The sequence below is a fragment of the Phalangium opilio genome, unplaced genomic scaffold (genome assembly GCF_054372755.1).
Source record: "Phalangium opilio isolate 3A_F unplaced genomic scaffold, DU_Popi_V2 ptg000089l_1, whole genome shotgun sequence".
Taxonomy (NCBI): Eukaryota; Metazoa; Arthropoda; class Arachnida; order Opiliones; family Phalangiidae; genus Phalangium; species Phalangium opilio.
Window position 1 is genome coordinate 4,376,131 of NW_028324194.1, and position 26,668 is coordinate 4,402,798.

General features: G+C 38.2%; 3 protein-coding genes across 3 annotated transcripts; 1 reads left to right on the forward strand and 2 right to left on the reverse strand.

Annotated features, from left to right (window-relative positions):
- Positions 1–237: 237 nt before the first annotated feature.
- LOC149647095 (DNA-binding protein SMUBP-2-like) lies at positions 238–12,965 on the forward strand. Its single transcript, XM_089849964.1, has 6 exons — positions 238–719; positions 2,717–2,999; positions 4,662–4,998; positions 6,494–6,885; positions 8,198–8,444; positions 10,708–12,965. Exons 1-6 carry the CDS (start codon positions 370–372, stop codon positions 12,738–12,740), a joined length of 3,642 nt encoding a protein of 1,213 aa, XP_089706090.1. The 5' UTR covers positions 238–369; the 3' UTR covers positions 12,741–12,965.
- A 50-nt stretch (positions 12,966–13,015) lies between these two features.
- On the reverse strand, positions 13,016–13,630 carry LOC149647096 (ATP-dependent DNA helicase PIF6-like). Its single transcript, XM_089849592.1, has one exon. The coding sequence runs from the start codon at positions 13,628–13,630 to the stop codon at positions 13,016–13,018; it is 615 nt and encodes a 204-aa protein (XP_089705718.1).
- A 169-nt stretch (positions 13,631–13,799) lies between these two features.
- Positions 13,800–18,391, reverse strand: LOC149647097 (uncharacterized). The gene is made up of 2 exons (XM_089849593.1): positions 13,889–18,391; positions 13,800–13,829 (listed from the first exon to the last, which is right to left on the reverse strand). The coding sequence occupies exons 1-2, from the start codon at positions 18,389–18,391 to the stop codon at positions 13,800–13,802; spliced, it is 4,533 nt and encodes a 1,510-aa protein (XP_089705719.1).
- Positions 18,392–26,668: the final 8,277 nt, after the last annotated feature.

Sequence of the window (26,668 nt, forward strand, 5' to 3'; positions counted from 1 at the left end):
TTTTTAACTTGAACTCTTGCTAGAGTTCTCATCGCCCCGAATTTTTCAGGGTACCCGGGTGGTACCCGACCCCCCCCCCTAAGAATATTTTATCAGGGTGTCCTGTGAATTTTCTTGGGTGTCACAGGCTCCCTGGTACCCCCTATTTACAAGTCTGCTTTATTTCTATTCTTGACTTACACTCCCGTCAATATTCAGTACTCCTAGCTTTTTGTTAAAAATGGACTATTTCGTGTCGTCTGCTTTGTGTTATGCAAAGCAAGATGTGGTGTTGTAAAATTATTTTATTAAGGTTCACTATTTTCATTAACAAGTAATTGGATTATTTAATACTGTGGCAATTAATTAAATAATTATTATTAACTCAAAATGGAGCCGTTAATTATATCAGAATTCGTAACTAAACAACTTGAACTAATAAATCTAGAAAAAAACGCGGAAATAGAGGAGCAAAAAACGTATTTAGAAACTCTTTCATTATCAACATTGCAAAGCAAAGGTTTATGTTTGTCGAAACTCAAGGTGGCTTCGTATAAAACTGGATTGTATGGTCGTTGTGTCGTTAAATTTGAGCCGAAATGGGCGATGGGAAATGCAGGGGTGATAATATTACCAGCTAACAAGTTCAGTAGCGGAGACATCGCTGGCATATGGGCTGGAGGAAAAGATGGAGGCTCGAGAGAAGTTTTAGCTTCCGGTGTTGTTACAGCTTGTTCAAGGTAGGTGATATCTCAATTTTTATAGAAATATGGGTAGGTATTGACCGAGGGGTCCGTCATTGCCAAAAAATCCCGTACGCTCGGGGAAAAAATCCAAAATTCCAGTGAAAATACAAAAAGGATTTTGTGTTTTTTTAAAAATCCGAAGATCTTTCAAAAGTTTCAAAATATATAAAATTATGTAAAAAATCCAAAAATCCACCGAAAATCCAGAAAAAAATCAAAAAATACCGAAAATTTTTTAGAAATCCAAAATAACATGTTAAATCCGGGAGTGTGTTCGAATTTTTTTAGAAATCCAAAATTTTGTGAAAATCCACAAAAAAATCCAAAATTTTGTGAAAATCCACAAAAAAATCCAAAATTTTGTGAAAATCCACAAAAAAATCCAAAATTTTGTGAAAATCCACAAAAAAATCCAAAATTTTGTGAAAATCCACAAAAAAATCCAAAATTTTGTGAAAATCCACAAAAAAATCCAAAATTTTCAAATTCACAAATCCAGGAAGACGATAAAAATTACAGTTAAAAATACAAAATCCTAAAAAAAAATACGAAATCCCAAAACTAAGCATGGGCGAATACTCGAGTAACACGAATAACTCGAACGAATATCGAGACGAATAACCGTCTCGATATTCGATAAGCCCCATTTCGGGTATTCGAACGAATATCGAATAGTGAATTTTACTATTCGGGCCTACTATTCGTTAAATATTCGACTAACTATTCGTTAAATATTCGATTAACTATTCGTTAAATATTCGATTAACTATTGGAGAAAACAAAAATATTAACCCTAAAAATGTTTTAAAAAAGTAATGGCAGTTACACTTTTTAATGTATAAGTTTCTATGGGAAAATAGGCCTGAAGTGCTACTACTCTATAGCGCATCTAAATTCTAAATATAATTTAAATTGATTTTAATTAATCCTTCTATTTCAAGGACTATTCGATAACTATTCGATAAGGGCAATTTTAAGTTAAGCCTAATTATTCGATATTCGGTTCCCAAACAACTATTCGTCTCGGTTTCGATAAGAAAATTTTTCACTATTCGATATTCGTCTCGACAGTCAAAAACTGGTATTCGCCCATGCTTACCCAAAACAAATTACGAAATCCCGAAAAAATACAAAATCCCCGAAAAAATACAAAATCCCCGAAAAAATACAAAATCCCCGAAAAAATACAAAATGCCCAAAACAAATTACGAAATCCCGAAAAAATACAAAATCCCCGAAAAAATACAAAATCCCCGAAAAAATACAAAATCCCCGAAAAAATACAAAATCCCCGAAAAAAAATACAAAATCCCGAAAAAAAATAAAATCCCGAAAAAATACAAAATCCCCGAAAAAATACAAAATCCCCGAAAAAATACAAAATGCCCAAAACAAATTACGAAATCCCGAAAAAATACAAAATCCCCGAAAAAATACAAAATGCCCAAAACAAATTACGAAATCCCGAAAAAATACAAAATCCCCGAAAAAATACAAAATCCCCGAAAAAATACAAAATCCCCGAAAAAATACAAAATCCCTGAAAAAATACAAAATCCCTGAAAAAATACAAAATCCCGAAAAAATACAAAATCCCGAAAAAATACAAAATCCCCGAAAAAATACAAAATCCCCGAAAAAATACAAAATCCCCGAAAAAATACAAAATCCCGAAAAAATACCAAATCCCCGAAAAAATACAAAATCCCCGAAAAAATACAAAATCCCCGAAAAAAAATACAAAATCCTGACAAAAAATACGAAATTCCATGAAAAAATTCAAAAATACAACGGTTTTTTTGAAAATCCTACTGGATTTTGGATTTTTATAAAAAAATTGACAAATCCATATAAATAAAAAAAAATACGTAAAAATCCATAAAAATCTGAGGGATTTAAAAATCCCGTACGTTTTTTTTTTCGAATGACGGACCCCTCGGTATTGACGCTGTTAACTCCCAACTATTATTTATTAATTTATTCCTCTACAGCACATCAATTCACATTGCGTTCGAGCAAGCGTTCGAACTTTTGAATTTGTCGTCCGATTCAGGGACATATTCTTTGGTGAAACTGTCAAATGATGTCACATATCGTCGTATGAAGAAAGCCCTAGAATCGTTATCAAGATATGAGGAAAAAGGCGGACCAGCGTCTCATATGATTGACGTTTTGTTTGGGATTGCAAATCCGACGGAAATAAATTATAATTTTGATGAAAAATTCAAACCAACGAACTCCGCTTTGAATCAACCTCAAAAAGACGCCATTAAGGTGTGCACTTAAAACAAGTTTTTTTAAAAAAAATTAGAATGAACTAAGAAAACAAGTTGTTGCATCGAAATTCAAATTTGATAGGCAGCTTTCACAATTACAGTTATCATAAAAATTAGTCATAATTCATTTTCCTTTCAGAGATTTTTAACATTGACAAAAAGCAAATAGAGAATATGTTACTTAATTGAAAGTTTAACCTCTTAATTTATACAAACAGATGTAAATTTTCATTGGGAATATAGAGTCCTGTCAGAAGCCTTGGTTTTGAATTAATAATACGTCACGTTAGGGCAACATTCTTTTGCCACGGTTTGCAGCGCCATCTCTATTTTAAAATTTCTTAATATGATCCAAAATAGGTGTCGTGGCGGCCATTGGAGTTACCGTGGCGGCCATTAGAGTTACTGAGGCGGCCATTAGAGTTACCGAACACACCCTCTGATTTTCACAGAGCTTGGGCTAAGGCTTAGCTTCTTTATCCATTCTTAGCATCTTTTTTCGGAAAATACTTTAGTTTTACTTCATTGATTAATAATCACACTTGGAATATCAAAAAAGCGAAACTCGGGATATTTTTTACTGCTTCTGCGACAAGTACTTACACAGCAAACTCTACCCATAATAACTCAAAAGCGGTAAATGTAATGGCCGCGGTTTGTTTTCAATGTTTTGGTCTGGGGTTTGTTTCTGAAACATTTGTACTGAAGATGGCGCTACAATATGATTTAAAAACAAGATGACAAAGTCCGCTGGTAAAATGACGTCAAATAGTTCTTATTGAAAGCACTCTATTGGATTTTACAGGAGTTGTACAATTTTATGGGAATTTTATTTTATTAAAACGATCTTAAGAAAATTATAGGATTTATGCGAGGATTACAGAATTTTTATGACAATTGTAGGGTTTGTGTGATGATTATTTGATTTTTATGACAATGATAGGCTTTTGTTTGGATTATAGGATTTTTGTTTGGATTATAGGATTTTTGTTTGGATTATAGGATTTTTGTTTGGATTATAGGATTTTTGTGAGGATTATAGAATTTTTGTGTCAATTGTAGGGTTTGTGTGAGGATTATTTGATTTTTATGACAATGATAGGATTTTTGTGAGGATTATAGGGTTTTTGTGAGGATTATAAGATTTTGGTTTGTATTATGGGATTTTTGTGAGGAATATAGGATTTTTGTGAGGAATATAGGATTTTTGTGAGGAATATAGGATTTTTGTGAGGAATATAGAATTTTTGTGAGGAATATAGGATTTTTATGTCAATTATAGGATTTTTGTGTCAGTTATAGGATATTTGTGTTAATTATAAGGTTTTTGTAAGGATTATAGGATTTTTATGACGATGAAAGGTTTTTTTTTTAGCATTAGGCTATTTTGATGAGGAACATAGAATTTTTTTTACAATTATAGAAATTTTTCTGACTGTTATAGAAATTTTATAAATATTATAGAATTTTTTAAATTTTTATGAATATTATGAGATTTTTATGAATAGTATAGAACCAATCGGACCTAATGCATTAGGTGTGATTGGTTCCTGCCTTTGGGAAGATGAATTAGCCAGAATCTTAGGGATGATAATGGAGCCACCTCTTGCTTTAAATGCTCAATTAATACTGACATGATATTAAAATCCTTATTTTCAAGTTGGCATTGAATCAGAAAGAAGTGTCAATCATCCATGGTCCCCCGGGAACAGGGAAAACGACTACTGTGGTTGAAATCATCCTTCAATTGGCGCGTCAAGGCTGCAAAATGCTGGTTTGCGCTCCATCCAACATGGCCGTTGATAATTTGTTGGAACGTTTGTCAAGATGGAAGGGATTGAAATTGATACGATTGGGACACCCTGCCAGAGTCATGCAGACGACGCAGAAGTACTCTTTGGATTATATTCTCTCGACATGTGACGGAAGTCAAGTCATTTTGGAACTCAGACAGGAAATTGATCAACTTTCAATGAAAAACAAAAGAACGAATCAAGGTAAGTCTTACAATAGGGTTCTAAATCGGTAAAATACCATGGTAAGTTACCAGAGTAAGTTATTTTCTTTTTCTGGGGTAAGTTACGAAAATGGTAATTAAGTTGGTAATTAATCACCGAATTCTTATTTCTTTCGCCTGGAAAATGGTTTAAGACTAAAAGCCCCATATTTTAAATCGTGTTACACTTAAGAATTTTGCTCTACCTGCGCATGCGTAATTATTTGAAAAAGGAATCGAAAAATACTGTAAAAAGTTGTATTTATAATTTACTAGCTGTTACCCGCGGCGTCGCTCGCGTATAATAAGAACTTCCATCAAAATGATATAAAGAATGGGCAGATTTGACCAATTTTGGAGCGAAGGCACTCGGTGTTGCCCGTCAGCCCGTCGGAACATTTTTTTATTACTTTTCACGCGGACATTATTCCATAAAGAAGGGTTTTTAAGTTTTTGTTCACCATTTAAAAAGATGGCAACAAATCGAACCCGAAAGACTATTCAGCCCGTCTATAGGTTAAAGGAAACCAGTGTACTAAATATTTGCGAAATTGGTTGAAACGCGCGGACTCTGTTGCATAGAAAAGATTTTTTACATTTCTGGGCGCCATTTTTTAAGATGGCGGCGGATTGGGGGGAAATCTTTCTTGGTACGCGCCTACTACTTATGAGTAACGTTCCTGCAAATTTTCAGCCTTCTAGGGCAAGCGGTTTGGGCTGGGCGTTGATTATCAGTCAGTCTGTCAGTCAGTCAGTCAATCAGGACTTTGATTTATATAGATATAGATTTCAAGTTTCTTAATTGTTAAAATGTCAGGCATAGGCATTTAGTGTATCAAACAATCATTGCTTCGAGCAATGCTAAATATGGTCCAGGTGTAATTATGAAGTGGGCTCTGATAAACAAGTACTTAAAATGGTCAGGGATTTTGTCACAATTAGGTCAGGGATAAGCTGGAAAAGTCAGGGATATTGGCACAATTAGGTCAGGGATAACCTGCAAAAGTCAGGGATTTTCAATATAAAAGTTTAGTTCGAACCCTGAACAAACAAACAAACAAACCATTTTCAAAAACATGGATAAGAAGTCCTAATTAACAAGAAGTGATATCTAGTTTATTAGGGAGAATGTATAAATTCGCCACATTTCTAGCTTTATCTCCAGTCCAAACGTATAGTAGGTCCGAAGTTAATCCCCGCCTCTAAATTACAACCAGCAATCATCTCATTGGTTCTTGAAAACTCACGTCAGCGCGACGCGAATGACGAAAATTACAGTCATATTTTCCGACTGAGGACAGGCAAAATAGCCCGGCCTCCTTTTACGTCCCCTCCCCCTTGTATTTTGAAAGGGGGTCTGGGACTATTGCGCGCGAATACTTGGGCATCTTACACCTTCTCCCTAATAAACTAGATATCACTTCTTGGTAGGGTACGATGTTTGCTGCTATTATGGCCCGATATATTCTCAGGATTTGACCCTTTATATTTGACAGGCTCAAAATCTGATAGAACAACAAAATCATACGTTTCCCGCGACGAACGCAAACGTCTATCAAAAGAACTAAAAGAACGTGAAAGAAACGTCCTTAGTGACGTTTTAAAGAACGCTGATGTCATTCTATCAACTCTGATTGGGGCCTCGGACGAGGGACCCTTGAAACATTTACCCACGGACCATTTTGACCTGGTCATTATTGACGAGTGTTCGCAAGCCTTAGAGGCCGCCTGTTGGATACCACTCTTAAAAGGAAGAAGGTGTCTGCTAGCCGGAGATCACATGCAACTGCCACCCACTATATTCTCAAAGGAAGCCGCCCAAAATGGCCTGGAAGTCAGTTTGATGGAACGATTAGTTAAAATGGATGAAATCAGGCAAAGGAACAATGTAAGTTGAGACTTTTAATTACCTTAGAGATAATTAATAGAGTGGTACTGAGAGGGAGGAGCTATGGGGACGTGACGTCAATATTGGTATTAAACTAAATTGTATGGCCTAATCTAACGACTTCCATAGTTCCTATTGTGGTCGCCAAAACCGAAGTAAGAGATAGGAGGGTGTGACGTCACGAGTAATTTCGTAGTAGCAGACTATTAAGAGAACAAGTTATTTTTGAACATTTGGGATCTTAAAGGGGCTCACCGGCGCTGTTGGGGGGGGGAAGAAGTTATTTCTGAACATTTGGGATCTTAAAGGGGCTCACCGGAGCTGTTTGGTGAAGTCCGCCCTTAGTTCAGGGGGAAAACACCCAGCTCTTTGGTCATAAGGAATGGCGCCACCGTCGCGGTGGGCGGGTAAGCAATATGCCAACCAACAGTTAGACCCCCCCCCTTCACCCCAACAGCTACGGCCAGCCACTTTAAAATAGATGTTATAAATTCAACAATTCGTCCAAATCTATAAATTATATAATTTTGAAGATTTCATTATTCATTAGTTTATAGACTCTTTTTATAAGATATGTTGCATAAGTTTGTCACTGGTTACTAAGTGGAGCTTGGCATAATGTGACGTAGGTCATAGATTCTAGTAAAGCGGCGCCTGTTGAGGCGCTGTCAAAGGCTTAGTGCAGACTAAATAGGATTAGATGAACAGCAAAACTAACAGAGTGATTCTCGCTTGTCGTTCTCGAACTAGCTCGAGCTGTAACTCTCTAGCGTTACGAAGTATTGGTTACTTATGGAAGGAACATATCTTATAAACTTATGGGTTAAGACGTATTAATATCCGGTATGTGTATTTCGTAATGCTAGAGACTTACAGCTCGAGCTAATAGAGTGCTGTCAGTTGTGACGTCAGATCCAAGGTTAAACGTCACGAGTCAGCCTTTAGCAATGGGCGGCCATGACAGTTACCGTTTTTTCTTTATGGGAAAACAGCATGGGTGACGTCACACCGGCGCTTCTGACAGCACTCTATTCGAGAACGACAAGCGAGAATTGATTAACTACACTCAGTTAATTTTGCAGTCCATCTTACTATTTAGTCTACACTAAGCCTTTGACAGCGTCTCACCAGACGTCGCTTTACCTCGAATCTATGACCTACTTAAATCACTTCATGACAAGCTCCAGTTTCTAAGTTACCAGTGACAAAGTTATGGAACATATCTTATGAACATATCAAAATACTCTTAGTTCTTTCAAAAGTACTCGATAAATAAGCCTTGTTATACACATTATCGCGTATAACATTGCAGGTCTCGCACACACCATCTGTAGTGAAATTATTGGAAATTCAATATCGAATGCATTTTGACATCATGAAGATCTCATCATCAACATTATACGATGACAAGTTGGTGGCGGATGAGTCAGTCGCTTCTCATTTACTGAATGATTTGCCCAACATTCAAGATAACGAGTTCACTTCAGTGCCATTGTTTCTGATTGATACAGCTGGTTGTCATATGAACGAGTTAGAAGTAGACGAAGAAGATTCCAAAGGTATGATTTCAATTGATATCTCATTTCCCAGAATCCTAGAAACAAATCTCAGGAAGATATTACGCTTAAATGAAACTAATTTCTGAAGTACTCATAAAAGTGTAACTTGAAAACCCCTAAGCTTATAAAATGTGCCGAAAATGTCAGAGAGTTTATAATGTGCCTAACATTTAGTAGTGTTTATGATTAAGCCTAAAATGTCAGGGAGTTTATGATGTGCCAGACAATTCATAGAGTTTATAATGTCCCTGAAATCTCAGAGAGTTTTTAAAACGATACTAAAATCTCAGAGAGTTTTTAAAACGATACTAAAATCTCATAGTTTATAAAACGATCCTAAAATCTCAGAGAGTTTATAAAACGAGCCTAAAGTCTCAGAGAGTTTATAAAACCATCCTAAAATCTCGGAGAGTTTATAAAACGAGCCTAAAGTCTCGGAGAGTTTATAAAACGAGCCTAAAATCTCATAGAGTTTATAAAACTAGCCTAAAATCTCATAGAGTTTATAAAACGATCCTAAAATCTCATAGAGTTTATAAAACGATCCTAAAATCTCATAGAGTTTATAAAACGATCCTAAAATCTCATAGAGTTTATAAAACTAGCCTAAAATCTCATAGAGTTTATAAAACGATCCTAAAATCTCATAGAGTTTATAAAACTAGCCTAAAATCTCATAGAGTTTATAAAACTATCCTAAAATCTCATAGAGTTTATAAAACGATCCCAAAATCTCATAGAGTTTATAAAACGATCCTAAAATCTCATAGAGTTTATAAAACGATCCTAAAATCTCATAGAGTTTATAAAACGATCCTAAAATCTCATAGAGTTTATAAAACTAGCCTAAAATCTCATAGAGTTTATAAAACGATCCTAAAATCTCATAGAGTTTATAAAACTAGCCTAAAATCTCATAGAGTTTATAAAACTATCCTAAAATCTCATAGAGTTTATAAAACGATCCCAAAATCTCATAGAGTTTATAAAACGATCCTAAAATCTCATAGAGTTTATAAAACGATCCTAAAATCTCATAGAGTTTATAAAACTAGCCTAAAATCTCATAGAGTTTATAAAACGATCCTAAAATCTCATAGAGTTTATAAAACTATCCTAAAATCTCATAGAGTTTATAAAACGATCCCAAAATCTCATAGAATTTATAAAACTATCCTAAAATCTCATAGAGTTTATAAAACGATCCCAAAATCTCATAGAGTTTATAAAACGATCCTAAAATCTCATAGAGTTTATAAAACGATCCTAAAATCTCATAGAGTTTATAAAACTAGCCTAAAATCTCATAGAGTTTATAAAACTAGCCTAAAATCTCATAGAGTTTATAAAACGATCCTAAAATCTCATAGAATTTATAAAACTATCCTAAAATCTCATAGAGTTTATAAAACTATCCTAAAATCTCAGAGTTTATAAAACTATCCTAAAATCTCATAGAGTTTATAAAGCTATTCTAAAATCTCATAGAGTTTATAAAGCTATCCTAAAATCTCATAGAGTTTATAAAACGATCCCAAAATCTCATAGAGTTTATAAAACGATCCTAAAATCTCATAGAGTTTATAAAACTAGCCTAAAATCTCATAGAGTTTATAGAACGATCCTAAAGTCTCATAGAGTTTATAGAACGATCCTAAAATCTCATAGAGTTTATAAAACGATCCTAAAATCTCATAGAGTTTATAAAACGATCCTAAAATCTCATAGAGTTTATAAAACGATCCTAAAATCTCATAGAGTTTATAAAACGATCCTAAAATCTCATAGAGTTTATAAAACGATCCTAAAATCTCATAGAGTTTATAAAACGATCCCAAAATCTCATAGAGTTTATAAAACGATCCTAAAATCTCATAGAGTTTATAAAACTAGCCTTAAATCTCATAGAGTTTATAAAACGATCCTTAAATCTCATAGAGTTTATAAAACGATCCTTAAATCTCATAGAGTTTATAAAACGATCCTTAAATCTCATAGAGTTTATAAAACGATCCAAAAATCTCATAGAGTTTATAAAACGATCCTAAAATCTCATAGAGTTTATAAAACGATCCTAAAATCTCATAGAATTTATAAAACGATCCTAAAATCTCATAGAGTTTATAAAATGATCCTAAAATCTCAGAGTTTATTAAACGATCCTAAAATCTCGGAGATTTCTAAAATGTTCAGGGAAAAATCGTGTAATTTCAAATGATGGTGTGAAAACTTCCACGTGTTGATTATCAATTTAAACTTTCAGGTAACGAAGGGGAAGCTGATCTAGTATCGATTCACGTGGATAATTTGATAAATAGCGGTATTGACCCTGAAGATATCGCTATAATCGCGCCCTACAATTTACAGGTGGAACTAATCCGAATTAGATTGCTTCATAAATACCCCAGGCTTGAAATAAAATCGGTAGACGGGTTCCAGGGCCGCGAAAAAGAAGTCGTTGTCTTAAGCCTTGTACGATCGAACGATCGAGGAGAAGTCGGGTTTCTGTCGGAAGATCGGCGAATCAATGTGGCCATTACACGAGCTAAACGTCACTTGGCCGTCATATGTGATTCAATTACCGTTTCGCGACACCCTTTTCTTAAAAACCTTGTCGATTATTTGAATGTACACGGGGAAGTTCGATCCGCTAATGAATTTCGAAATGCACTTGATTCCCTTGAAAATGAAGTTTCTAGGCCCGATAGATTAAAGAACCAAAATAAAAAACCTACCTCGAAAAATAAGCCTAACAAAGGTGCATTGGTCAAGACTGTAGATGATTCTAGGCCTAATTCTGGCAATTGCCTTAAAAAATCGAGTAAAAAGTTATCATCCGAAGAACAAGTTAAATTCGATGAACAACGGAGATCCGAGTATGAAAAAACTATTGCAGAATTCGTTATGGATAAGGCCCAATCAAAATTAGAATTTCCGTCGCGTTTATCGTCATTTGATCGTATGTTAGTGCATGAAATCGCGGAAAAATTCAAATTAATTCATGTCAGTGAAGGAGATGCAGAGAATCGACAAATCATCGTTTTTAAGAATAAGGAGGTAATTAAACCCCATAAATATGAAGGGAGTTCAAAAGATTTCATGTCCGTTGAGGAACCTGCAATTTCTTCACAAAGTTCTTCGCAAAACCTAATTGAAATTAATGCTAATGAAACTGTAGAAAAGTCGATTAAAACCTGTGACGAAGAAATGATTAAAATCTCTGCGGAAAATGGTGCAGAATTATTGAATAAAATCTCTGCGGAAAATGCTGCAGAATTATTGACTAAAATCTCTGCGGAAAATGCTGCAGAATTATTGAATAAAATCTCTGCGGAAAATGGTGCAGAATTATTGAATAAAATCTCTGCGGAAAATGCTGCAGAATTATTGCTTAAAATCTCCGCGGAAAATGCTGCAGAATTATTGAATAAAATCCCTGCGGAAAATGCTGCAGAATTATTGAATAAAATCTCCGCGGAAAATGGTGCAGAATTATTGAATAAAATCTCTGCGGAAAATGCTGCAGAATTATTGAATAAAATCCCTGCGGAAAATGGTGCAGAATTATTGAATAAAATCTCTGCGGAAAATGGTGCAGAATTATTGAATAAAATCTCCGCGGAAAATGCTGCAGAATTATTGAATAAAATCTCTGCGGAAAATGCTGCAGAATTATTGAATAAAATCTCTGCGGAAAATGGTGCAGAATTATTGAATAAAGCCACAGTGGCGAAATCAATTGTAAGTGGAATTGAAGGAACTTTCGAAAAACAACAAAGCCAAAAGTCCGCTACTTTTGCAACAACGAAACCCAGAGCTGAACCCTCTAAGATCAACCTTGATAAATGTTGTCCAAAATGTTCAAAAATCGTTCCTGAAAATAATTACACACTACACATTAACCACTGTCAAAAATTAGGCAAGAAAGTGGCGAAGAACAAAACCCAAAATATTTTGAACGATAATAAAATTTCCGAAGAAATGATTTTGGAAAATATTGCAAAATCCAAAGATGTCTGCGCATTTTCAAAATGCAAGACAAGCGTGAAATTACTAGGGCAAATCTGCAATTTTTGTAAAGAGCAATTTTGCCTATCGCATCATATGGCTGAAATACACGGATGTGGAAATGAAGCTAAAGCGCAAGCGAGAAGCAACATAAGGAAAGAAATTGCAAGTTGCCATAAAGAAAGTACCAAGAAATTGGACGCGGTTAAAAGAATTCATGTTCAAAGAAAGTTGGACAAGAAATTAGAGGAAATGGCTTCGCAAAGAAAAGGCGGAAAGAAAAAATAATGTATTTGATTGATATTATAATAAAACTAGCTAAGTGCCCGGCGTTGCCCGGGGTAAGGTTTTTTTTTTAAATTTAATATGATTTTGTAACAAAAAGCTTTAGCCAGCGACTTTGCACATGTTTATGCAATTACATACCCACTATCAAATCTGTAGTTAATAGTATTTTAATATTGCGGAATTTCAATACAAATATTTCCAAATAAAAACGTTTTTTATTATGACAATTTTTGGTACAAAGCTTCGAAAACGGTCAGACCTAAATCCACTACCTTTTACAAAACTTCTTTGTAAACAACATTTTTCGTTGTTCCCTCCGGTGCAAGGATTACCAGACTGGTGGGCGAGCTCACCCTGGAGCAGGCCACATAAAACTGCCCATGTGAAAAGCAGTCTTCTCTTAAGTCAATCCCTGCCAGCTTCAACGTCTGCCCTTGAGACTTGTTAATTGTCATTGCAAAGCAAACCTTTATTGGGAACTGTAGCCTTTTGAATTCGAAGGGGTACTCGGATGGTATGAGAGGTATTCGCGGTATGAATACTGACTCTCCCCGGGCACAGCCAGTGAACACTGTGGCCTCGATGACGTTTCTATGGAGGGCTTTTACTTGCAGCCTTGTGCCATTGCAAAGTTTTGGTGGGTTAAGATTCCGCAACAACATCACTGGAGCGCCTACTTTTAAAAGAAGCTTGTGGGAAGGGAGGCCAGGAGGGTTCAGGGTGTTCAGGAACTCCGCTGGATAATGGACGGCATCATCTGTTTGCAATACCGAGTCAATAGATCTGTACTCTATCTCTGTTCCTTCGAAAGACTTAAGTAAGACGTCGTTAATGGTGGCAGCCTTGTCATTTTTGGGCGTCAATATGGCACGCTCACACAGCCATTCCATGGACTTGTCATGGATATTAGTTATGTCAGGATAAATTTTGGCAGTGAGGTCTGTAAGGGTTTTCACTACTGATCCCAGGCTTGTAGGTATTGTCATCTTCCCTTCGGACTCGGGATAGTTTCCGTCTCCTATTTCGAGTAAAAGTTCAGAGAATAGCCCAGCAGAGGGATCACCCCTCAAATGGACCCTCATATTCTTCCTGAGAGACACTTTACAAATCAGAGGCCAAAGATACGACGCTTTGAGGCACGCCTTAACCTCGTCAGCTCGAGTTCCTCTTGGAACTACCGGCAGAGTTTGGCGAAAGTCTCCTGCCAACAACACAGTGACACCTCCCATCAAACCGTCGTTGGCCCTGATGTCTTTGAGGGTTCTGCTAAGAGCCTCAAAACCTCCTTTGTGCGCCATAGTACTTTCGTCCCATACTATGAGCTTGCAGTCTCGCAATACTTGGGCGGTGGTGCTTTGCTTTGTGATATTGCACATGGGAGTTTCAGCATAAATGAGATTGAGTGGCAGCTTAAACGCAGCGTGAGCCGTTTTACCGCCTTCTAAAAGCGTAGCGGCGATGCCAGAGGAAGCGACAGCCAAAGCAATGCCACGATCACTTCGAATCTTAGCTAAGAGCAAGGTAATGACGAATGTCTTACCGGTACCACCAGGAGCATCGAGGAAAAAGACCTGCCCATCGCCTGTCTCAACGCTTGCTATTATTTTCAAATATAGAGCCCGCTGCTCATGGGTCAATAAAGGCTCGTTCTTCTGCACTTCTTGTTTCAAAGCGTTCACGTCATAGCTCGTCTCCCTCAGATAATCCCTGTTCCCAAAGACTTCTCCAGATCTTGTCGGTCGAGCCAAGCCATACTGTGCTAAATCTTTTCCTCCCAAAGCCAATACTGCGTCTTCAATCTGCACCAAGCATCGGTTGTATACTTCGCCCATTACGTGCTGCGCGTTGCCTTGCAAATTCCTCTCCACTTGCCGAATAATATCTTCTGAGAGATAATCTTTGTACTTGTTCCAAAGACTTTGAGAATCGGGGAGTTGACAGAACACCAACATCACAGTGAAGAGTTCTCGCAGTTTCAAGGGAGACTGACACAAGGCAGCTTCCTCCAAAGTAGTGTCCCAGTGTTTTCCATCATCCAATAAGCCAAGTGCGTTACATGCACTTTGGAATGTGGAATGGATGATACCGTTCACGGTCTTGAGGTCCGAGAAAGACGTCGGGCCACGCACCTCATGTAGCAGTAGTCGGAGGTGATAGCATTCGGTGTTGTTCGGGTGAACAGTGTACACCCTTCCCAGTGCGCGATCCTTCTTCACTCCTGGCCAGCCGACGACATTCTTCCCTCGCTTCCTTCTTGAGAACTTGTTGTTTTTGTAGACAAAGTAAGAAGCAACCTCTGAGTATAGGAGTGTTTTTGCAAAAGCGTCAATTTTGCACAGGCCGAAGAATGCCAAAAGTGTTGTCTGAGGAGGATTTCTGATTCTATCGGCTAGGTTGTTGTCGGTGAAGTACACTCGCTGACCATTCTCAAGGTGAAGAGCCAGATGTAACACAGTTGGATACCTTTCATGTATGGGGAACCCCAAAATCCTCCAAACAGCCTCAGAGCTGCTGATGTACCTACCGCTCTCATATAATTTCACCTCATCCCTTGCATTTTCTATTGCAAATGCAGCCTGATCACTGCCCTTGTTTATGTACTTACAAATATATTTGATGCTCTTGACAGAGTTGCAAAACTCGACATTGATGTGAGCATTGAACGTACGTGACAATACAGGGTTATAGGGCACCACCCAGCGGTTGTCTAGCTCGATTCCATTAACATTTATCGAGAAGCCACCATCATCAGCAGATCTCCTCCTGTATTGCGGGTATCCATCGTCAAATGTCTGGGTGTCCTTCAGAAGTTGTCGGGGGTACCTCTTGCTGCAGTTATTTCCTTTCATACAGGGCGAATTCAAATTGAAGGCTCCACAGGGACCGTGAATCATGTTGGCCTTGATGATGTCATGAAGGATAGGGTCTTGTTGAGGATGAGGTATTTCGGCACAGATGACTTTGTCAATCATGTCAGGAGAGATGCGCTGCTCTAACCACAGTAAGATGTGGATGTGTGGCAGACCCCGCTTTTGCCACTCCACAGAGTACATAAAGCACGTTACCGTCCCAAATAGACTGCCCTTGTCTAAGAGAGACATCATTTTTTTCACCTTAAGATGGAACACCCTCGCTATGATGTCGTGGCGGTCGTGAGGCTTTTGCCCAGGCAACAGTGCATCGGTGATATCTTTCCACTTGGGATTACACGTGAAAGTGATAAAGAGATCAGGACGGCCGTAGTGGCGAACGTATGTCATGGCGTCTTGAGTTCGTTCATGCATGTATCGTGGTCCCCCAGTGAAGGATGAAGGGAGCACCACCATCTGACCCAGCTGACCAGGATCAGAATCCTGCCGTCCCACGGCATCCCTGAGATGAATATAACTGTCTGCCCTCAGCTGCGCCTGGTTATTCCTTATGTAGTTTAACCTCTCTGTTTCAATTTTGGCATACATGTCAACCACAAATTGACTAAAGAGTGATCGAAATAAAATCAAGTGATTGGCCTGCCCTTCCCTGATCATAATCCGGTAAGAATAGAAGCTCGCTGCGGAGACTGTCTTCTTCAAGGGCAACTTGGTAACGGGGTCGTGCTGAAAAATGGAAATCGAGTACCCATCCTCGCCACGGCAGAACAGGAGCGGGTACTGTAGCGCGTCGTATGACCGGTGGATCTCGCTGATACGCTGCAGTGTATTGTCATGACTCTGCAGTACGATGTCTCTTTGGTTAAATTGCTGACCAACCATGACCAGAGCCACCTCATTAGCTGTAGGCGCGTTGAAACGCCCTTTATGTGCCTCAACTGGTTTTCTTTCTGCATTTATAATGACTTGAAAATTCTGGCAGGTTTCGGGCACCTTGTCCATTGCGATTTTCAGGTCCTTTATGTATCCGTTTACATCATGAAGCATTTTCTGCAGTTGCTTAACCAGTCCAGGTTTAACATCAGGATAGTTGCTACACCTTAAGTTCACTTCCCTTTCGTCCTCGCCCACAAAATATATTTGGAGAAATTTTGCTTCTTGTTGATTTGCTGGTATCAGACCTCCAGCCAAGTGGTACACTTGTCCCTGAACTTTGAAAGTAGGCATGAAGCCGTCTTTTACAACGGTACGGGCGCCAAAGGATGTCATTTGGAAGCAGCCGTTGTACTTCCGAAGACGGGCCATGAAGTGAGCGTGATCCGGGTGGATATTCATAAGCAAGCTATGGAGCGGCTCAGGTAGATTTTCAAAGGGTTGCAGCTGCACCTTACCAGCACTGCAACACATTCCCGGGGCTTCTTCCTTCCACATCAGGGCATTGCAGTAGTGACACTTTTTGGACATGGTTCCCAGAGCTACCATGCTATCAGCCTCATAAATTAGATCAGGATCATATGCCATGCCTGAGAGAGTCTTGACCTTCCACGGACGTACCCGCCTTTCTACTCGATTTCCAGGGTTTTTTTCGTCATACCGAGACTCTGCCGTTCTGTGTACTTCGGGGTGACATTCCTGATATTTGGCCACAGATGCAGAGTGAACCTGGGGGTTTTCTTTTTGATACTTGGCCACTGCAGCACGGTGGGTGTCGGGGTTTCTTCTTTGCGACTGAGCCACTGCCGCATGGTGGGCGTCTGGATTTCGTTTTTGGTATTTAGATACTGCCGCACGGTGGGCGTCTGGATTTCTTTTTTGGTATTTAGATACTGCCGCACGGTGTGCGTCTGGATTTCTCTTTTGGTACATAGATACTGCTTCACGGTGGGCGTCTGGATTTCTCTTTTGGTACATAGATACCGCTTCACGGTGGGCGTTCGGTTTTGTTTTCTGGCATTTGGCCAAGGCTGAAAGGTGTGTGTCGGGGTTGCTTTTCTGATACTTAGCTACTGCAGCACGATGCGCCTCGGGGTTTCTTTTTTGGCTTTTGGCAACTGCAGCGCGGTGTGCGTCGGGGTTTTTCAGCGCGTATTTATTGGCGGCATTTTTAAGTTGTTTTCTTCGTTTATCGTCGTTGTATCTCGCACGACGTTTTGCAGGGGCCTTTTTGAGAGTAGATGGTGATGATGGCTTTGACAGATTTGACGCGTATTCAGCCTGAGAAAGCGATGGTGATGATGGCTTTGACAGATTTGAAGCGTATTCAGCCTGAGAAAGCGATGGTGATGATGGCTTTGACAGATTTGAAGCGTATTCAGCCTGAGAAAGCGATGGTGAATTGGTCGTTTTTTCTGGTTCAGAAGGCAAATAGGCATCAAAATGGCCGCTAGAAAGGTTCTCCGTAAAGCGTAACCTCCTCACGGGATGACCCTCAAATCCGAAGCTTTCATAGAGGTCACCATTGCGAAACACCTCAAAGACGAAATTAAATAATTGTCCAGCAGCCTTCAGCTCACATAAACCAGCATAAGTTGAGGCTCGTGACATGTCCTCGAAGTACTCGGAGAAGGTACTGTAGTTGTTGCCGTCGTTGTCGTGGGACATGATAGAAAACTCCTCCCAGTTATTGACCACGTGCCTCACAACGCGCTCACGCACCTCCGTAGACCTTGACTGTGTGCCATACATAAGATATGAGAGAGACCGAAATAGGCAGGCACCGTCACCAACGATGGGAACAATGGTGTGAGGTACCATCTCGCTATTAACGTTAAGAAACTCCATTTCTTTGCTCAAATACACCTTACTTCACGTGGTATTCGGAAAACTTTGTTTGGCGAAAGGTTAATTAACTAACTGAAGTATTCAAAATAAAAGAATAAGTAGCAACTCGAACTCTATTGAATAAATTTATTTGCAACTGTCAAAAGAATAGAACCGAACGCGGTAAAAGCCGTAAAATTGTGAGGGTATTAGTTTTTTAGACTTACGTATTAGTTTTTTAGACCTAGGTTTTAATTTTTTTCAAAGCGTCACAATATTGAACTTTGTGTAAGAAAGCTTTTTTTAATAATTCGTAAAAAAGTCTCAAACGCAGGTTGATTATGGAACTTATTGGGAGTGGCGTCGTTAAGTTTCATCTTTGTAGGGATGAATTTCAATATCAAACAGTACAATTTTTGAAGAATTTTTATCTTTAAAATAGGAATAATTTCACGTTGACACAAATTTTCGGATAGTTATAAAGGTCTTCAGATATTCCAATTACGCAAAATTTTGTTAATAATTTCTTATAAGAACTATCGAGTAGTTTACCCAGATTAAGCCCCCCCCCCCTCCATTTTCAAACCCAAGCAACGCTACTGTTATTGTGTAGAGGCAAGGCTAGGCACACTTGTGACCACTATTTTTCAAGATGAAAGTGGATTTGAAAAATATTTCTTAGTACCTACCCAAAGAAGCATAAAGCCCGTCTGTAGGTTTTAGAGAACCAGCAGTGTAATAAATATTCGCGAAATCGGCTGAAACGCCTGGACGTTCTTCCATAGAGATGGTTTTTAAAATTTCCGGCCGCCATTTTAAAAGATGGCAAAAATTTAAACCAAAAGGACATAACGCCCGTCTATAGGATAAAGGAAAGCCGTTTACTAAATATTTGTGAAATTGGTTGAAACTCGAGGACGTTATTGCATAAAGAAGGTTTTTTTTACATTTCCGGCCGCCATTTTTAAAGATGGCAAAAAATTTAACCCACAAATATATAAAGCCTGTCTATAGGATAAAGGAAAGCCGTGTACTAAATATTTGTGAAATCGGTTAAAATGCGAGGAAGTTATTGCATAAAGAAGGTTTTTTACATTTCCGGCCGCCATTTTAAAAGATGGCAAAAACTTTAACCCACAAAGATATAAAGCCTGTCTATAGGATAAAGGAATGCCCTGTACTAAATATTTGTGAAATCGGTTAAAACGCGAGGAAGTTATTGCATAAAGAATGTTTTTTACATTTCCGGCCGCCATTTTAAAAGATGGCGGCGGAATGAAAAAATCTTTCTTAGTACGCGCCTACTACTTAAGAGTAACGTTCCTGGAAATTTTCAGCCATCTAGGCCAAGCGGTTTGGGATGGGCGTTGATTATCTGTCAGTCTGTCAGTCAGTCAGTCAGTCAGTCAGTCAGTCAGGACTTTGATTTATATAGATATAGATATGCTGTTAATTATATTTAAGTCTTTCAGTTAAATAATAAAGATATATTGACCAAATTAATACGTTGGGTAATTAATATTCCTTAAATTTTCAAAAATCGTGAAATAGACGTACACCTAAGACCATTAAACACATGGGCTAAAAAAATTATAAGCTAAAACAGTCCCCGTTCTTCTAATGAAATCGCCTGTCGTCGACCCTAGCGGGGGAGTTCCGAAACTTAATTCGACTCATAAGTCTTAAGTTATGCTTTGAGTCGAAGAAGTTTCAATATTGGTGGCGGCGTGGCGCTAGAAAAGCGCTGCCCTAAAAGAACCACGCGCCCTATCTTCATTCCAGTCGATCTGTGTTTAATGGTCTTAGCAACGTCAACAATAGCGATGTTTAAAATGATTTTAGAAATAACGTTTCTTCAAAAAAATAGTTAAAAAATTAAATTGAATTTAAATCGATTTAACTAGAATTATAATTAAAGAAAAATAAGGCAATCACACGAAAACAAAAATTACCTGTCCAGTTCCACTCCATGTAGATTCTTTGTTTCTTGGCGTGTTTCAAATTATTTTTACCCACCGCCAATGTCTCTTTACGAACCTTTAAGCTGACCGAACACGTATCAATTTTTGCCAAAATTGACGGTTTTTTCGCTGATATTAGTTGATATCAACTAATTAAAGGATCAATATTGATAGTCGACATGAACTTCGATTGATGAGACAACTAGCCAATTAAGAAATGTCTAATCACTTGCCTAGATGCTGAGGCAGCAATATGGCGAACTCTTTTTGCGTAGTTTTGTTCGATATTTGCCTAAAACATGGGGAAAAATAAAGAAGATAAAACCGGAAATGAGTGGAAGAAGGAGCACGAGAAGATAATTGTAGAATTTTATAGAGGTAAGCACCTATGTTCATAAATATTGTGTAGATAGGAAATATAGCGCGTGTTGGATGCAAGCAAGCCCTGGCTATTAGATAGTAACATAAAAAGGACTGTTCTCATGTTTTTGTTTGCCTCGCGTTAGATCTTGTGCTCTATAAAATATTATAAGCTATACTTTTTTCATTGCATATGCATTAATATTTAGATTACAGGTCACTTTGGGATCGAAAGTCTGAAGGTCATTTTAATAGAGTTTTAAAACAGACTACTTTAAGAAACTTAGTTTCATTGCTAGGGCTAGATGCCAAGGGTCAGCCGTATACAGGTACCACAAATGATTAAACTAGTATGCATGACATATAAAGATGAATATTATCGTATGGTCATCTCAACAAGCAGCTTCAATATTGATGAGATTGAGGACAGCGTGTTCGCGCTTGATATCAACGTCAACTACCGATGTTATTGACATTGGCCAAAATGGTTGATACGTGTTCGGTCAGCTTTAGACCTGACTCAACGTTTTGACCCATCTAATTGAGTCGAAATTTGTTTCGTTTGAGAAGGCCTTTAGAGGTATAATTGGGGTATAAGGAAAATTTTCGGAAATTATAAATGAAAGTTTCAATTTGATTAAATTTACACGATATCCCTCAAATAATAAATGCATGATAAAATGTTTCAGGAAAATGGAATTGTTGAAAAATCTGAGATAAGTAATTTTTTACTTCAATTAATTTATAGGTAACTAATCCATTAGCAGTAAAATCAGGTGATTGAATTAAATTCTAAAGAGTAGTAAAATACGGATTGTCTTTAAAATTCAATAGAAAAAAATAATAATATCCGGTCTTCAGACAACTGGAAAAACTCTTATCGTTTTGTTTTTAAGGCTTGGGCAAACCAAGTTTTTTTTATATAATACGTTAAGGAATACAAAAAAAAAAATCAAATGAGTTGCAAATCCATACCAAAATTAAGGTTCAAATTACAAGCTCGAAATAAAAATCAATTTAAACTTATATGTTGTTTGTACATATATTTTGACGTAGGGTTGGTACTGGTAATTGGGAACACTTTTTACAAATCTTTGAATAACTTCGGTGGCGCTAACGTTAGACACCTGAAACTTTCAGGACATGAAATTTGATTCTTTAGACACAATTCGCTATGATTTCAGCTTTTTAACTCTTTTAAATTTTGCACAATATCCTATTTCCAAAACCCCTTAGAGGAACCCAAATGTGAACAGTCGCTGGTAAATGTAAACACCCTGACCCTAAATAGTGAACGCGGGACCCAAATGGGAACACTAATGCTAATCGAATGGGAGGAATTTAAAAGGCCCTAGTTAAAAAGCTACCATTACGTAGGGCCTAAATTCATGCACCCGGATTAAAGTTTACGCAGATTTGATAAGTGATAATAGGATAATATAGTTAAAAACAATACCTGAGTCAAAATGCTCCATAATTTGTTGAGAAGTCACATTTTATTCAGCCCCTAGCATAACAGCTGACTCGCGATCCCGCTTTCGCGCCCAATCAGTAGTGGTAGCTACGGCCCTCTTACGGCTAAATTGATAACTTTACTAAAGGCGCGAAATTTGAGTATTTTTTTGGGTCAATGATGTATTTTAAAGTTAATATTATCCGAAAGTAGCTTGTTTACACCACTGTTACGTTTAAACTTTTAGTAAAATAGCTGAAAAAGGATTCGAATTAACCTTGAAACGTCGTGTTCACATTTGCAATTTTTACTTGGTTTTTTCCAACTCTAGTTTTGAATCGAATTCCGAACCGAAACCAGAGATTTTAATATCAATTTTATAGCGAAAAACGTGATCTATCCAATGGTTAAAGGTTTGTTATCGTGGGATTATTGTAACTCTCGCTAAAGCTTATTCCCCGATGGTACTGTATTAAGAAACACCTAAAATAGGCATCAACTTAAGTTGATCAGTCCGAGTTGGTGCGTATATTGGTCCGTATCTTTCATCCGCGTATTCCTACAATATTCTAACCATTTTTATCGTAATCCTCGATATTCAATCTACAAATTGAGCCCTTTAAAAATGAATTTGAGCTGCCCAAAAATAAGTTACAAAATTTTAAAGAAAAAGTGTTCCCATTTAGAATCGTTCCCAAATACCGGTACCAACCCTATATACAATTTGTGTATATTTTCCTATATTTATACGAATATGTAAGTTGTGAATATATTTATTCATACATGTAAGTTGTGGTTATATTATACTTATTTCTAAGTTATGGATATATTTATACGTATATAAAAGTTGCGGATACGTATAAGCAAATGTGGATGAGAGGGAAATTATGACAATGGCCATAGAGCCTGTGTTAAAAACGAGCACATCAAAGTTTCGCCAATAACTATTAGTCTACTAGTGACTGATGGACTTGCAAACTAGCGACTAAAAGTAGTTCAGACATTTATGCTCCAGGTTTACAGGTTTAGAGATGCCGTATAAAAGATATACACCCTTTTGAAACAGGGCGGCTCCCAAAGGAGCTCAGCGTAAAAAAAAAAAGTAGTTAGTTAGTTGGGGGCATCTAAATGCAGGTTGGCCTTCCTCCATAGTTTCTTCTCCTGTTCCCAATTCCCCAAGATCCACCGCATCATATTAGGGTCCCAGTCAGCCAGCTCCTTGTTTAATCCTATTAATTCTGACACCGGGGTGCCCCACTTGTCGCCTCTCCAGTTTCTGATCTCTCGCGACTCACGCTCCACAACAGGGCATTCCAATAAAATATGCTCGAGGTATTCAATCGCATAACCGCATAGTTTATATTCCGGGGATGTTCCTAATATAGCCGCTTGTCTCTCACCCGAAAGTAGAGAGCCGGTTCGGGCTCCATCACCGCGTACATGCTAAGACTGCGTTTTTTCGTTACCGCTAGCCTCCATCTTTGCTGCTCAGCAGCCATAACTTCTCTGTCCACATATTGGGCCCAGACGTTATATGACTGCGATGTATGTCGTTCAGTTCCAATCGCGTATGCACGGTCTAGTTGTGTTATCCGTCGACACCAATTTGAGTCATAATCATTAGCATGCATAAAACTAAACATGCGCGCCACCAGCCGTTCCTCAGGGATAAATTTAAGGCGCCCCAAGTATTTAAGTTTGCTCCTTGGTTCTCTCGTAACCATAAGAGACCAACCCATTTCTCCTCGTATGGCCAAATCCGCCGCGTACGGGCCAGCGCTTAACGCTGCCTTTCCAACATCGCGTTGGGCCCGATCCATAAGCTCAACTGTGCGTTTCGAGTAACTGATGACCTCATTGGCATGTGTAAGAGCGGGGACAGCCACTGCTTTCCACAGCGTCCTGCTCACAGTGTACTTATTGTAAGAGTTTTTTGCAAGGTTCTCCACTGCCCAACGAAGCTTTCTGCTCTTACTAAGCACTAATTCTTCCATTTTTGCCAGATAATTGTCATCAGCGCTTAGAGTAACTCCAAGATAGGTGTAGGAGTCTACCCGTGTCATTGGATGTCCTTGTAATGTGTACCCCTGCACGCGACCGGAGCCCAGAGACATACTGTTAGATTTTTCCATGCCGAAAGACAGGTCTCTGCGCGTAGCGAATGTAGAACATATATCCAGCATCCTCTGCATGTTACTGGAGGAGTTCGCCGTCAAGACAATATCATCCGCGTACAGCAGACAATCTATTCTCATTGGTGGGTGATTATATTTACCATTTAGGATCGCACCTAGCCCAGCTTTATTTAGTTCCATAGACAGACCGTCCAGAAAGATTATAAATAATATCGGCGATAAAGGGCATCCTTGACGGAGACCCACCTTGCTCAGTATCGGTTTAGTTACCGTCTCTCCCACACTGTAAGTATAGCTGCAGTGACCATACAACGTAATAATAGAATTTATCTCCACCTCGGGGAGTTTCAAATTACGTAAGCAAACCCAGAGCTTCTCTCGATCTACGCTGTCATACGCCTTTTTAAGGTCTAGAAATGTGACTTCCAGTGGTCTTTTCTCTTTGCGAGAGAATTCAATGAGATGCGTCAATGTAAAAATGTGTGTCGGCTAGCCTGCGATCTCTACGGAACCCACCCTGAGCTTCACTTAGGATGTTATTTTCCTCCATGAAAGCCCCGAGCCTTTCCTTAAGCAACATTGTGTACAGCTTATAAAGGACAGAGGTAACCGCAATCGGCCTCTATGAGTTCAGGTCTGTTTCGTCCTTGGCTTTTCCTTTGTAAATTAATGATACCCTCGTCACATGCCAGCTTTCGGGAGTGCGCTCTGTACGCCTTATATCATTTAAAACCCCTCTTAGACAGGACCGTGCATTAGGACCAAGGTGTTTCAAGCACTCAGCGTAAATTCCGTCATTGCCAGCCGCCTTACCAGTACGAAGTCGATGAATAGCCTGGTCCACCTCCTCCTACGAAAAGTATTTTACCAACTCCCCATCTCCTATTGTATTCTGGATAGGACCCACAGCCATTAATTCACTGTTTGGCGGAGCATTAGCTCGCAATCCTAACAACTCATCTTCTACATCTAAAATATATCCTATGAAAAACATTAACATGTACAAAAATGGGCCAAGCCTCGCTTCGTGCCCTCTCCGCCGTAAAACGTTCTGAGATCCCATGTAGAGCCAAGTCTGCCTTTTGTTCTCATTCAATCGCCAATTGAACAATTATGTTATAAATTAAGTCCTTTTCCTAATTAATAACCAATATTCTTTGACTCTATCATTATTATACATCTTTGTTCGTATCAAAAATATCGTGACTTGGCAATCGCAGTTAAGTAATATTAAAAGGAAGTCGAGGGGATATTCACTAAATCGTTGCCGATTTTAAAATAATCGATGGGATATTCACTAAATCGTTGCCGATTTTAAAATAATCGATGGGATATTCACTAAATCGTTTATAGTCGAGGGGATATGTACAACTCTATGTACAAATTAAATGGTGAGTTATGCATAACCCTATTTACAAGTTTATAAGACGAGTTATGCATAACCTTATGTACACGTGACTTATGCGCTTGCCAAGTCACGATATTTTTGATACGACCAAAGATGTATAATAATGATAGAGTCAAAGAATATTGGTTATTAATTAGGAAAAGGACTTAATTTATAACATAATTGTTCAATTGGCGATTGAATGAGAACAAAAGGCAGACTTGGCTCTACATGGGATCTCAGAACGTTTTACGGCGGAGAGGGCACGAAGCGAGGCTTGGCCCATTTTTGTACATGTTAATGTTTTTCATAGGATCTCACTTCTTTTTGTAGACCCTCTCGTTATACTTCGGTAGTTATATTAAAACAAGACCCTCTCGTGGTACTTCGTTTGCCAATATAATCGCTAACGTTTGTCCATATTTACGCTGAATTACCCCTTTCGACCCGCAGAAAATATGTAATTAAGATTGTACGCGATATCCTAATATAAGAATGTAGCATCAGTTACGACACAATTTCTTTTAAACCACTACTCCTATTAGCTTTAATATATATTTAACTTTCAGTTAACTTTGGACCATTACGTCCTTTCATCAAGAACAAACACTATTTCTGTTGAAAAAACGGCAGCGCCATCTAGTTTTAAAATAAAGAACTAAAGAACAATTTTATAAAAATTTCGGAATGTTTTAATTTTTCTGTGCTTTATAAAATAAATGAAAACTAAATCATGAATTTTAAGTTTCTATCTCCCCTAGAAGTACCTTAGAATGTTTTTGATCGGTGAGTGAGTGAGTGAGTGACAAAATAAGGTAAATTTCACCTGCGATATTTCGAAAAGTATATAGGGTAGGAACTTGAAATTTGGAAACTATAGCTAGGATTGACTGTCCTCGCGGCCAGCAAAATTTCAGACTTTTACCTATACCCATCACGAAGTTACAGTGGGCTTAAAAGTGCCTCGAATTGCTTCGAGAAAAGGATGTCAGTGCTCGACTT